Source organism: Glossina fuscipes, unplaced genomic scaffold, assembly GCF_014805625.2.
Source record: "Glossina fuscipes isolate IAEA_lab_2018 unplaced genomic scaffold, Yale_Gfus_2 116, whole genome shotgun sequence".
NCBI lineage: Eukaryota > Metazoa > Arthropoda > Insecta > Diptera > Glossinidae > Glossina > Glossina fuscipes.
The window spans coordinates 668724-683479 of record NW_023998459.1 but is presented as its reverse complement, the minus strand read 5'-3'; the positions used below and the strand labels follow the sequence as shown (position 1 = coordinate 683479).

At 33.6% G+C, this 14756-nt stretch overlaps 1 protein-coding gene across 1 annotated transcript; it reads right to left on the bottom strand.

Moving 5' to 3' along the window:
* Nucleotides 1-7596: 7596 nt before the first annotated feature.
* On the bottom strand, nucleotides 7597-14127 carry LOC119640236 (ionotropic receptor 40a). The gene is made up of 8 exons (XM_038038125.1): nucleotides 13964-14127; nucleotides 9684-9852; nucleotides 9347-9628; nucleotides 8868-9285; nucleotides 8181-8410; nucleotides 7943-8117; nucleotides 7774-7870; nucleotides 7597-7704 (listed from the first exon to the last, which is right to left on the bottom strand). The coding sequence occupies exons 1-8, from the start codon at nucleotides 14107-14109 to the stop codon at nucleotides 7668-7670; spliced, it is 1554 nt and encodes a 517-aa protein (XP_037894053.1). The 5' UTR covers nucleotides 14110-14127; the 3' UTR covers nucleotides 7597-7667.
* Nucleotides 14128-14756: the final 629 nt, after the last annotated feature.

Genomic DNA, 14756 nt, shown 5'->3' with positions numbered 1-14756 from the left:
ATATTGTAAATCAGCAAGCACTGAATATAGTAATTTTGTTAATTCGGTAAAAACTTGCACTATTAATGCGAGCGTTTTTTTTTTTTGCCACGAAAATCAAGCTGATATATGATGTAGATGCTTTCTGTGTTTTTTTTTTTTCCTTTGTTATATTCGACCAATCACACCCACCGCATTGACTGAAAGAAACTGAAAGTTTTTATGCATTTATAAATGAGTCACATAAAGCCCATATGTCATGTAAGTCATACGTATTTATTAAATTGAGTAAAAAGCATAACAGACGTAGGCAGTGAATATCCAATCCAATGTTCGCTCTTAAGTAAAAGTAGTTTTTCATTCGTGTTGTTTTTCTTCTTCGTTTATGTTTGTTTAGTTTATTATTTATGACAAGGAATGTAAAGTAAAACAATCCATTAACTTTGTTTTGTCTATTTGCCCAGATTTACATAAATATACATCAAATACGTATTTCTGTAAAGCGTTTATCAGTTTTATAAACAAAACTGTGATTATTAAGCGTTTGCACTTTGATAAAATGTTTATAAAGGACAAACAAGCACACCGAAAACTGTACAGAAAATATTCAGATCGTTATTGAAGATGAGCTAAAAACAAAAGTGTGGATTTTTTATTACAATATATTGCATGTAAGTAAGATTTTAAGCATTTTTTAAATAAAATTTTCTTTATTAGCGTGTTTTCTTCTTTCTGTTTTCGTTCACATAAAAACTAAAATTCATTATTTTTATTAACTTAGGGCTATGGGTAGTTTTTATTCTTTAATAATTTATATTTACTTTTGCTTTTGTTACAGTTTTACTTTTTTGTCCGTAACCTGTTTTATTTCCTTATGCTGACGGCGTTAACGTGACAGCACCAGACGCTTATCACACAACGTACGTTATTATTAAGGTAGGTGTGTGTTTATAAATCTTTTATTTTATTCGTTTTTGTAAAGTTGTGAAGTGTTTTCCTAAACCAATGAAGAACGGATTATAAATGAAATATTTTTCAATAAGTAGAGAGTTATGTTCGCCTAAAGGCGAATCTTGGATGCTCGATACGTCAAGCGGACATTGAGTATATTTATAATTCCGTAGTGAATGTTGAGGAAATTTCAAATATAAAATGTTGTAATCACAAAATATGATTTTACTTGATTAAATATTGGCAGTGATATTTATTTTTTTTTTCATATAAATCTTAAGATCTTTCAGCAAAGAGATGGTTTTACTGAACGTGCAGGGAGCTGACGATTTTATCATCCACCTGCAGCGCACGGAACAACTTGGAATGTGTAAGATCCGCAATAACTTCTGCGGATCGTGAGGTGAACACGTCGTTGATTATTTATTTATTTATTTATTTAATTCTACTTACACATGAAACTTAACTAAACAAATAACAGTCGAGTTCAATTCGCACTTAAAGCAAGCACTGGTATATATTAACATTAAAACTTAGTATAAGTACAATAAAACAAATAAAAAGGGAAAAAAAGAAAAGAAATAGAAAGCATGTACACGACAAGCATAGAGACACACTTACAACCGGTACAGGACCAAATTGCAAATGAACCCCTAAGCCATTATATGGAACAGAATGTTTCTTTTGTTCCAATTCATATTTTTTGTTTTCTATAACTATTTATAATTCATGTCAATTAATCATAATTTTTTTCAGATCGTGCCTACGACCACAGCTAACCCGGCTACAACTAAACGGCGATCTTTTAATGTTTTGTTACGAAAATCCCAAATCCAGTTAATGTCAGCTAAATAATTTTCGTAATAACAAATTTCCTAAAGAAGGAAAAACCAAATGAGTATTCGCAGGCGCCTCATGAAGCTGGAGGCTGATGAAAACGAATAGCGGAAAAGCAAACAGGTAAAAGCTAAGTGCATATTCGCAGGCTCGTCATGCAGGTGCAGGCCGATGGAAACGATTAGAGGAAAAACCAGGCTGGGATTAGACCATAACCATAAATTTAGGTATAGTAACATTCTTGTAAAATTGTATATAAATCGAATATTTGTGAAAAGTAGAGTTAGTCTGGCAAGAACGTAGAAGTTGAGAGTACGGCCAAACTAAATTGTAAATAAATAATCCTACATTAAAAGAACTTTGAAGTATATTTCTCTTGATCAAAATATCTACGATCTAGTGATACGGACTGTATCTTGTAAAAAGCGAATTTCATAACAGTTAGATAAACAAAATTTGAAAAACTTTTAACTACGTTTTATTATTTTTTTCACAAAGTATTCGGAAATATTTAACAAAAGGGCTGAGCCATAAAATTATTCATCGCAACAAAGAAGAACTTTAAAAAATTATTGTGTATGACCTCTGCATCTGACATATTAGCTCGAGAAACGTAACGTTAAGCCCATACGGTGGGCCTCAAGCGTCAGTAGCAGAACTCGCAAACTCCTTTCTTTCGAGCTTTTAACAGAATCTTTACAATAAAACCCTTGAAACGTAGAAAGTTTTCAATATGTTCTTTTAAATAGTTTTGTTTCCTACACCATTTGTGGTAGAGGCTATATCAAACTTGTGCGAATGTACATAACTCTCTGAACGGCTTGGGATAGACCCATCCTTTACGACACCGGTCTACCCTCAGACACTTTCTGACTTCGATCTAAGCTTGTCTCTGTCCATGTAACTTTACGAAAATGAATTTGTGCTTTGTAAACGAAGTGGTGGAACGGGCAAGGCCCGAAAATAATATGTTTTTCTTATTATTAATAAAAGTTGCCTTTTTTAGTCGAATATTTAACTTTTTCTTTCAAATGCTCGCCATTCACTTTATGGTTTTACAATATCTATCCATTTAATAAGTGCAGTCGTTAGAAATAAAGGTCTGAGACCTTATAAATCATACACGTTTTTGAAAATGGAAAATTATGAAAAATCCACGCAGCCAAACATATGGGCCTAATAGAAATGAGAAGCAAGACAATGTCGCATTCTGATCGGTAATTGATGTTTTTCCGTTTATTCTGGAGGATTTAAAGCATACTTTCTCCTATTTATATATAAGTTCCAAAAATAGTGTTCTATACATTCGCTGCATGACAGAAATGGGAAGAAATGTTTATTAATCTGCTAAAAGTCTTGAGAGTCTCTTTTGCCGAAAAATGAAAGTTTTCAGGAAACGTAATTATCAGAAATTATGCAACTCGAGATTTTGGTTCTTTCATGGTAAGATAATTCAAATTTTTACCATTCTTTTTCTCCTTTCTTCTCAAAGTTTTTATTAGCTTTTTCTTAAATAAGTGTTAGTCACACAAATTTGCGTTTATTGTGTGGCCCAAAATTGAAAATGTATATTAAATTTTTGAACTGAATTCAAGATTGAATTTTCTAGTTGCAGCATCTGTTGCTTAATGAAAACTGCGATATGATATTTAATGTATGTATGTACTTTCTTAAATAATATAAGTAATCCATGCAAATAAAATCTAACAATATTTATTGATATGCCCATTAAAATAAACCTTAAGAATCGATGCGTATTAACTAGAGCCGGACGTTGTTTCAAATTCTAGACGAATAAAACTTTCTTGTTTGTTAAGTAAACGATATGGCATAGCCATTAGATAAACCAGAAAGTTAAACAATAATTATTTTCTTGCAACTTTGTAATAAATGAAATTCTCGAGAGGCATCAATAACAAATTTTAACGGCTGCGAAAAAAATCAATAACCCTATTTAACTATTCTGCACATGTGTAACATCTTTTCGCTTCAAAACCAATATCAATATTAATTAATTTTGTTGTTGAATTCTTGTTTTTGTTTTTATTGTTGTTATTATTGTTATTATCTCATAATCTTATACATTTATATTATATATAAAACAGAGAGATGTTGTGTTGATAAGATCCGTGTGTATTTAAATGATGTGTTCATAATTATTATTTGGTGTGACTGAAAACCCACACTTATCTGTGCCACGCATATCGATCTACACTTACGATATGTATGCAATCAGACAGACGGCCGGACAGTCATGCAGGCTGCTTAGCTCATGTAGTTGGCAGGCGTAGGCAACCGAATGATATGCAAGATCACAGGAAAGTTATTTTTAGTTCAGTTGTATAAAAATAAAAATTTTAAAAAACTACTAAAAAAAAAGCAGACAAAACCAATACACTAAACAAACAGAGTTTTGGCTACACGTATCTACCTAGTAAATGTATATGTGTAACACGCTTTGGCTACATATTCCTTTTAAATGTACATGATCACAAATCCACTTAAGCTGTCTTAAATCTTTACTTTACACCAGCGAATAGAAAAAACAACAACAGCAAAATAATAAATGCTTGATACATTTTCAATACATCTAGACATCTAGAGCCATAACAATAACAACTGCAATATCAACAGTTGTTGCATACTACCAATTTTTGTTAGTCGTTGCTGCATGGAGATCTACTGTGGTGGAATTGAATATGACTTTGAGAGTTGTGAAAGGATCAATGAAAGTGGCGCATTCTCAATATTCCTTTAAACCAGAATAACAATAATAATAATAAGAGCAATAACAACAAAAACAATGGCCAAGTGCGGCAGTACTGTAAAAGTGTTGGAGTGTTTGTATTTATTTTCTGTGTCCGCTCGCGTTTGTCCCTCCATAATACCAATTTAACAGCACATCCTAGTGCTTCTCTTACAAGATATTATCAACGACGTCCAAGCACAAACAAAAAATGCGACTACAAAAAATACATATAACCAGTAAAACACATATATACGTATGAATGTATTTTTAAGACCTCATCAGCACCATCAACATACATCTTCATGTTGTCGTTGCAGACGTCATCCATACCTATATGTATGCACGATTGGTATCTGTTTTGTTGAATGTCGCCTCCATTATTTTCACAAGCGCAAAAATTGATTTTGTTGTTATTGTTGTATGTATTCATTTTTTTTTTATTTTTTGTTTTGTTTTCGCTCTCTGTACTTATTTTGTGTTTATTTACTTCTGTTTAAATTTTTTCTACTGCCTCAGCGTTTTTCTTCTTTACATCTTTCTGGTACAATTGCTGCTCTTGTCAGTGGACGATGGCGGTATGAGCCCCCATAAACAACACATAAACAGACACACTCGTACGCGCGCATGCTTACTTACGCTTACATTTAATACTTAAACAAATAAAAACTTTTTATTTTGGTATGAAAAGAAACTTGTATGCTTGAGAGTAGTTTATCAGCCAATGTCGCATTTGCAGACAGTTTGAAGTTTAACATGTTGTCCTAGTAAAAATATTAGTCAAAGCAATTGCTCAATTTTTTTTATTGTTATATTTTTTGTTTTCATAGCTTTATCTCCGTTTAACCGGATTGTGGAATATGCCAACATAAACGTGTATTAAATGTTATGGGTTTGTAGACAATTTCTGGAAAAGAATTGATTAAAGGTTCAAATGGACCAAATTGTTGTTGTTTATTGAGTGTTGTGGCTAAGCGTTGGAAAGTAAAGTCGCACTATGTATGTATGGGTTATAAATGGCGCCTTGATAAAAAAAATTCTCAATTTTTTCTGCCCCCTCTTTGTTTATAATTTAATGAACACTTGCGAGATTCATCGTCAAGAGTTTCAGCTCAGTCTTATCTAAATTATTTTAATAGCGTGAGTGTAAATGATGCATAGTGATGGCTAATTAAATATTTTAAATTGTTAGAAAAAATCTTTGCTGTTTGAAGAAATAATATCAATTTTTTTTGCTTTTGAATTCAGAAACGATGCTTTTTCTTTTCAAGAGATCAAAAAGATATCATGCACTCTTCGCTTAAGAAATTTTTCGTAAACATTTTCTGTTTTTAGTTTAAACATTTTGTTCTTTCTTTTAAGAAATTTCGAGTAATTTTGCTATTTGATGTAAAAAGCTGTTTTGAATGTCATCTTCCACAATTTTACGATCTTGGAAATGCAAGCAAAAGACGTGCAGGAAAACAACAATTAGGGAAGGCAGTAGAGGAAGATATAGATAAAAGAGAGCGGCCGGCTGAAGGTCAGGAACACACGAAAACCATGAATGTATGGCCATTTTGGCGAACTGTTATAACATTAGTTACAAATGCAAGAAAAAAAATAATTGGCCATAAATGTTGTTCTTATAAGACCAGCGAAAAAAGAACAAAAACAAAAGGGCTACCAAATAGACAAGAAGATAGACGGGCGAACCAATGGGCGCAGTATTGGACGAACAGCTGGACGGACCGATGAACGAACCGCTGCACGAATTGATGAACGGGTTGAAGGGACGGGCCGACAGACTAGAGACAGATGGGCAGGTAGACGGACATCAGAGAGGCAAAAGACAGGCGGACGCACGAAATGTACGCAAGATGTACGCAAAACGACAAGTGAACTGAAAGAACAATCGCTTATTTGGCCCTTTTATTATCTCATTTGTCAATATTAAGCAAAAAGTTATGTATTACGTTTCAAAGAGTCACTCCAATTTTTGCTGTATTGAGATGTGCAACTATCGGCACGATTAAAAGGACTAAGAATTTTTAAATAATCGCAAAAGCGCTTTTCTGATGATTCATTGCAAAATTATTTTTACTTCATTTTCACTAGTAGTCACATAATTTCTTCCTATAAAGAAAGTTTGTTTCCTAAGTCTTTCTATTTCGTCCTATAAGAATACCTTCGTGGAAAGTTTTTTAAAATTTAGCCGAAAGTCATCCATAAATTATGAAGACGAATAAATCAAATTAATTAAGAATAACTAAACAACTAAAGCTAAGAATTTGTTATGATATATGACAAAAATATTTTACACAGGTACGTATAGCAATAAAAACGAAGGCAGCAATAGAAAAGAAGCCTTACTATCTTTTGTATAAGAATTAACGTCCACAATAACATTATATGGTTCCCACTGTCTGTCTCGATTCGTATAATAAACTATACTATCAGCGCAATCGACATTATGATCGTTACCATCATTATCGTTTCCCAAGCAACTAGTCTTGCAACTATCATTGATGTCATGTTTGCTAGAGACAATAAAAAAAACACACACAAATACATACGTGATGAATTAATAAATTTTAAATTTATAGCAGATACTTTTGTTTATTGCCTCCGTTTTTTTAACAACATTAATTATAATATATTCTTCATCTTTAAGCAAAAATTAATTTCAGTGAGGTCATAGCTTTTCAGAATATCAACGGATCATTTCCCGGACGAGATTAGTTATGACTACCCAGAGTTTGTTCGTAAACCATTTGAATTTTTTATTAATATATTTTTCACATTTTTTATTAATATTACTATTTAAATCACACGTAAATATTTCAATTAGTAGCACCGTAGCTGAAATAATAGATAATTTATTTTATTTAATGTTAATTTACTAAAGCAGAACAAATCTTGTTAACTCCTACCGGCCAAGATATACCCAACCATAAGTACAATGAAAGCACCTTGCAGCATACGTAGATTGAGTGGTTGTATAATTATAGAAGCATCTTGTGTCTTTTTCACTTCATTTGCTCCTGAACTTTTCAGAGTTTCGCCATTGCTATTACTCGTGTCCTCTGCTGCATTGCCTAAGTCATCGTTCTCATCTATCATTTGAGGTATCGTCTTACATGTTTTATCTTTATTAAGGAAACGGGACTGTGTTTCATATTCGGCGGTGGTCATTTTGTCCAGTATGCCACCTTCAAATAGATGCATGAGACTAACACAAAAGATGAACAATTTTTTATCAATAAATGGCCAACACTTACACGTCGTTCAAACTATCAAGGAAAGGACAACCGATTTGTACTGCCACCGCTGAATAACGTGTGTAGAGCTTTTGGCTAAGTTGAAAATTTTTTGATCCTAAAACGTTTTAAGAGATTTGGTCAAAATATAATTAATTGTAATTAATTTTTATTAAGTCTAAGTTTTAACCGTATTGTTTAATATTAAAATACAAAGTCTCTCTGCCGCCCAAAACCGCTTTATTCCCCTGCCCATCAGCAATTAAATGTATACCGGCTTCTACCGACTCGATAAGGTAGCCATCTTCCAAAGGATTCTGCAATTTCATTAAAGCATAAAGTTGACGAAATATTTCGGTACCATTCTAAACGATAAATTTGCAATATTTATATCAATTTTCTTTTGTGTTACTTTAACCTAACTATACCTCTAACATTTCCAACGAGGAACTTTCTTTTTCTACAAACAATTGATAGCCGTCCTCAAGCATAGCTTTTTGCAATTTCGTTAAAGTATTTATCGGAGGTTCCCGTGCCGGTCTTGCAAAAAGGGATGTCAACTGCGCCGAATAAACATCAGCCAAAACATAAGTACCCGCTATCCAATATACAATTGTGAGAAATTTTGCTCTGTAACTGGAGGATAACTCTTTGCAGGCTGTTACATTGTACGGTGGAATGAAGATAAGATAAAGAAAAATGCTGTCGAAATTCTTTATAGCCAAAGAAACTTTACTGGCAAGATTTACTACTGCTAAGAATTATTTCAATGTATATGGCATTCAGTGCCTACTTGACATATGCATCACGTTGTAGTTGGGCCTTGGAGAGAAAGTCTTGTGTTTAGAACTCAACATAAAATCAAATTTTTACAAGTTACTCTTAAATCAAAACTTTCAAGAAGCTGTATCCGATGTCAACATCGTGTTCTCAACAATAACAAGATTGTTATTATGCGATGTAGCTCTGCAAATTTCTCAGAATTTAGTATTTTATCACGATATATGGAAAAGATTTTATGATTGTTAAAAACGAATTATCCCAGTTCGTATTTGTCAAGGTGGCAGCTAAATGAAGCAGTAAACCTTCCCAAAGTAAGCTTGGCATTCATTTACCTTGTTTAAGAAATAATTGCACCGTAAACCATAAGCATTTATCAAATAAATTCTTAGGTATTTCTGCATCTGGTTTTTGTGTTCCGTGTCGATTGCCATCAATACTGCCCTCTATATGCGTTATTTCTCTTATATAAGTCATGTAAAATTTATGTTGCTTATTGATATCGTTTTCAGCCTGCCACTTAAAAGGTATAGCTATTATAAAATAAAATACAGGACCCGAGAAAATAATCGTTAGTATTAAATAAGGCCAAACATCAGCTTTAAAAGGCCGCAAAATAGCCAAAGCTTCATTTAAACGGCGTGGAGCATGCGTGGCAAAAGCGCCTGAATCGGCTAAAGTGAAAAACGAAAATTCAATAACCTTGCGTCGTTCCCAGCTTAATGAGACGTCACCTAGGAAAAAGTCGGCCAACTGAGAAGAAAATTTTCGCTTTTAATTTTAAATGGGGATTTAAAGATTTTTAAAATTTTACTCCATTTTGTAGCAAACCTATACCACCGGTAAATGTTTCGTTATCCTCATTGTCCGCACGCAATGATCCTTGCGTTCTACCCGGCGCCTCAATGTAAACATATTCAAAATTCATATGCTTAGCTAATAATTGCAAAAGGCGGTGATCTCGGCCACCGATTACCTGGACTTCTTGGAATTCCGAACTCTCTTCTCTCTTGTGATTCTCGCGATTATCATATTCTAATTGCGACCCTTTGCCATTGGTGTCATTTTTGTAATTAACCCAAAACCAAGGCGGCGACTACAGTATCAAAAGCGATTTTAAATTAAAATTTAGAATATTTATAAGCTTTTACATGAAATACTGGAACTCGAAATACTCTTCCATGGAAATTTGCGTAAACACGAGAAGCTAAAGGCAAAAGAGGCTCTTTGCTTAAGCCCAAGTTTTCACCATCATACCAACTGACCAAGGATAGTTGGCCGTTATTGTTAGATACGGCTTGATTGTAGTAAATCCTAAAACTATGAAAAAACGTCAAAATAATTAGTTTTACTTTTAAATTTTGGTTTTCTAGTATATTTCTTTTTGGGATTATGGAATAGATTCCAGAGCATATTTTATTAATGTAAGCCTTTTATATATATTTAAGCCACTAGATAATTGCTTAATCATTGTTGGCAACTTTCTTGCCGACCGTGGATTAAGAATTTTAAAATGGTTTAAATGAGCTGAAGACAAAAAGCTGTTAGAATGCAATGTAGTTTCGAAATATTATTATTATTATTATTTTAATTTTAGACTAATGAATTGAATTCTTAGACTAAAAAAAGAGACATTGAGCACTAGCAACACAGGCTATCGGCTATCGAAATAAACCGACGATACGAAATAAAAATTTCTATATATTCTTATATAGGCAGAATACATTTGAGTTTCTGCTTGAGTTGAGTTTCTTCTCGCACTAAAAAGAAGCTGTTATTTAGGAATTAATTATTATTATGATACCAGCTGGCTCTTCAGTTGTAATTTGTCTTAAAGAACAAATTTGCATCCATAAGGTTACACGTACACAATACTTAGGGGTTTCAAGGAAAAAATTACAGATGTTTGTGCATCTATCTCCGAACAAAAACCGCAGCATTACATATCATAGTTTCTTCACGGGTTATGAATTGAAACGAAAATTTTATGCAAAACTTGCATCAGTAAATAAATTTTTTCTTATTTTTAAAAATTGTTTTTTATATAATTCAAAATTCAAAAATATATGGCCTACGTATATTATTTTATATTTATCTATAACTCGCTTGGATAAATAAATGATTTTGAACGGCAAACGAAAACAACAACAGTTTAATCAAGCCCACAATTCTAATAAAAGATCAAGGGATATATTTTGGTGTGATTCATTATAAGAACTGGTGTCAGGATTCGCTATGGTCGAAGAGATCAATAAATGCACAGACACGGTCCAATTTTAGCGCAGTAAATTTATCTGCCAAAGCGCCATTCTCTATCAAATTTCATCATAAAGCTCAACAAATTAGATCGTTTTATCAATTACACGCCTATTTTTCGTAGAATAAATCAAGAAGGATGATATTCAAAAAATGGTTCTACCATATCGAAATTCTCTCTGTTGACGAACTTTGCGATATTCTGCCAAAACTCTGAAATTAGATGCGTTGCCAGCGGTTTGGAAGATTAATTTTTTTATATCTATTCATAGAAATGCGAATATGCACTTAAATGAAAATTGCATAAGTATTGCTAAATTGGGTGCCTTTTCAAAATTGTTTGATTCTATCATTGTTCGACGTCTCAATTTTGCTATGAAATAATACATTTCTCAACAAGTCAACACACATTTATTGATGGAAGATCAACCACCGTTTAGTAATCATATGGCTAAGGCTTAAGATGGTTCGCAGACGGACGTTAGGTACGCGAATTTCAACAAAGGTGTTGACAAAAATAGCCATAAGTTACAGTCGTTCGGTTTCTTTCCTAACTTAATTAAATAAATAGAATCAAATCCCCATAGCAGACCTTTTAGAATATTGTATAACTTTTTTCAGTCCGAAGACATTTCAGTAATGCCCGATATTGCTTAGAGCCCGATATTATTTGATTTTTATATAAACAATCTCCTGTTTGCGAATGAGTTGTCCCATATCTTGATGTATGCAGATGCCATAGAAAAGACCCTCTTTGCTGTCTGGACGCTGTTAATGTTGTATACATGAAAATAATTAGGCCATGTAGTAAAGTTAACTAATACGATGTTGAATTAAGAATTACTGGGCTTTTTATGGCTTTTAGTGTTCGTTTACGCCCCGATAGTTTATGGTTCTTAAATTTTGAAGTTGAAAGCAAAAAAACATTTGGTTTTTTTCACTTCTGCCGCATTTCTCTTATAAAAATATTGTTACGAAAGAGCCGTGTTTGGTAACTGTCAGTCTGTCTGTCCGACCGCGCGATCTCTCTATCCATTTATTCTTTTGTTCAGCATGCAGGTCGCAAGTATTCGCGGCACTTTGATGGAATTTACACATGTTTATATGGGAATATTGAAGTATCATCAATTAATTAATTATTACGCATTAATTTAAATGCAATATAAAAGCCTATTTATTTAAAGTATATGTATCATTAGACGATATTAGCTTGAAATCATCTTAAAAAATTGTGGCAAGGGTTTAACGTGGGTTCCTGCCTGAAAGGCCTAAATCCACGGTGGCCCAAGCCACTTCAAGCGTACTACGCCCCCTGGAGAGTTAGACAATCCCCACAGAGTAGGGGCCTAAACAGCACCAGAGTCCAGAACGGTTTATTGTGTATGGAACAATAAACCCCACTCTGGTCAATGGTGAGGCCTAGCTGCACTCAAATTGTTCCATTTTAGCTAGGAACTCGCCAACCACAACCACCACGAGTACTCCCCGAAGGGCCGCACCCTAGCAGTCAGGACTCACAAATTGATCAACGCTTGCTTCCGCCATAAGGCTTCCACTGTGCTGTTGATCAATTACCACCATTACCCGCAGGCATCCGTGACATATGTTCAAAAGTAAAAATAGGCAAAAGGGGAAAAACCTTTCCGTCAAATCCCTTTTTTCATTTTTGCATGTATTAAATTAACTTACGAGAGGGTTTCTATTAATCGGCCAAAGGGAAGGCCGTCCGTCAATTCCTTTTGCATTAATAGTAAAATTAATTTATTTCATTACGACTTTAAGAACAAAGTCCATCATACACCCGCAGGCATACGTGGCTTTATGAGCCGAGCCTCCTGACCCCCGTGGCTCCCAGTTTGTTTTACAAAGCCTTTGGCATACTTTGGGCGGATGTTAAAAAACAACCGTACTTGTTTCGGATTCTCCACACTTTCCTGGTTGCTAACACCAGTGAGCTACTTTTCTTCGAGATATATAGGTCTCGGGTATTGCACTGACATGGCACAGTAATCTACCATGCACTCGCTAGATTACTACCTTCAACGTACTTAAAAACCATTCATTCATATATTTCCTCGGTAGTAACCAGCTATTGAGTGAAGTGCGACTGTCATATTACTTCACATTACGTCTAACACTGACGTATACATTCTGGGAAACAGGGATTCTTACACTGCAGATGCCTCGCCAAAATTATTTCGATATGGATTTTTTTAATGATTTTCGAAAGCATTTTTTTTATATTTTAGTGCTTAAATATATGATTAATAAGCTCATCGCACAGCACTAGCCTTTAGTAATAATTTATTTTTTATTCAGACATAGTAATCTATATTTTCCTTCTCCTAACATATACTAATACGGATCCATTTTTCACAATTTTCACGTCAATTAAAGTTACACGTCAATACAATTTCATTGAACCACCTGAGAGAAAAGTGGCTTTCATCAATTACAAAATAGCGAGAATCGTTGAGATTGGTCTTTTACTTTTTCGACAGCAACCATGCAAGTAAGTACAGATAGATACTTATTTAGTTCGAGAGTAACAAAAGACGCTAGCTCTACGATGCGTACTTTTCATCATTTTCGGACCTATTTAGAATGCAATCTACAAAGACCTTTAGGCTTAAGATATGTGTTTTGCTTTGCTATGCCCAGAACACAGTACCAAACTATTTCTTCATTCTTCATACGAAACTAAGGCAATATGAACGTACCAAGATCTAATTGTTTCGACTGTTATCGTAAATATGTATTCGAAAATAATTTTGAATAAGCTGCATGCGATCATCACAATGAGTTAAATGCTACTAACTATTCCATGCTGATTTTTTTTCCGTTCTGAAGATTTCCGAGAAAGAGTTTCAAAAACGCACCTCACTTCTTGGAAGGCTGAACTTATTTATAGGAAACGCAAAACTAATATACTCTTCCGTAAAGAGTCCAATACTAAATTAATATATCTGTAAAAAAATTTATTTTTTTGTAAATTCACTTGAAAACGATGCTTGGAGGAGCCCTTAGTCAAACATCAGCAACAAAAGAAATCGTTAAAAAATTTTTGGAAATTTAAGACATTAGTTAGAAAGCACCTCACGCGCGAATGCTCATGTCTATATTTGTCGCTGATTTTAGGATTAAAATCAAATATTTAAAATTTTATAAAACTTACGCTTTATTCCTTGGTCTGGTTACGACTACAGCTTTTAAGGGTTCTGAAAATTGTACTTCACTTCGCTTGGGGGGATACTTGGCGCCCCAATAAAATATGAATAAACTAAGACGATGTGCTAATTTACGTTCGTAGATGCGATCCATTAAATCTTGCGGTTTGCAAAAAAGGAAATTGGTGCTCTCTATTGAGCCGATTATACTGCTTTCGATATATTGAAAGAATAAGTCCACATCGTAAAACACAACCGACATGAAGCATAACTTATTTAATTGGTAAATGAAATCGTTCACGTTCTTCTCAATATTATCATTGTACAAGTCATCGTCAATTTCTTTGTCTTCTTCACCAGATGAGTTAAATGGTAAACGAGGTTTTCTCAGTATGGCCAATTGGATAGGCTTTAAGCTCTTAATAATTTCCGATAATGCTATTTGTATGTGAAGAGCATGTTAATTATATATAATATTAATACTTAACAGCCTTTCCCACTAACCTATCGATACTTCGGTGCCATTGACTTCTTCCATTTGCGTGGGCATACCTTCAATTCTTTTAAAAACGCTAAGTAATGTAATAGTAAACACTAAGGAGCCCATTATTTTTTTTTTTTTTGAATCTTCGGCGAGTTTATTTGCAGTCGCCTACTTTTTTATACTTTGATATGCTCTTAACAGTTTTTTGGCTTTTTATACTTTTCTTTAGCACTTACTTTTGATTGGCTTTCTCTATGACTTTTTTAATATAATTTTCATTTGAAGTTATGATGATTGGTAATTATCATGTCAGCTTT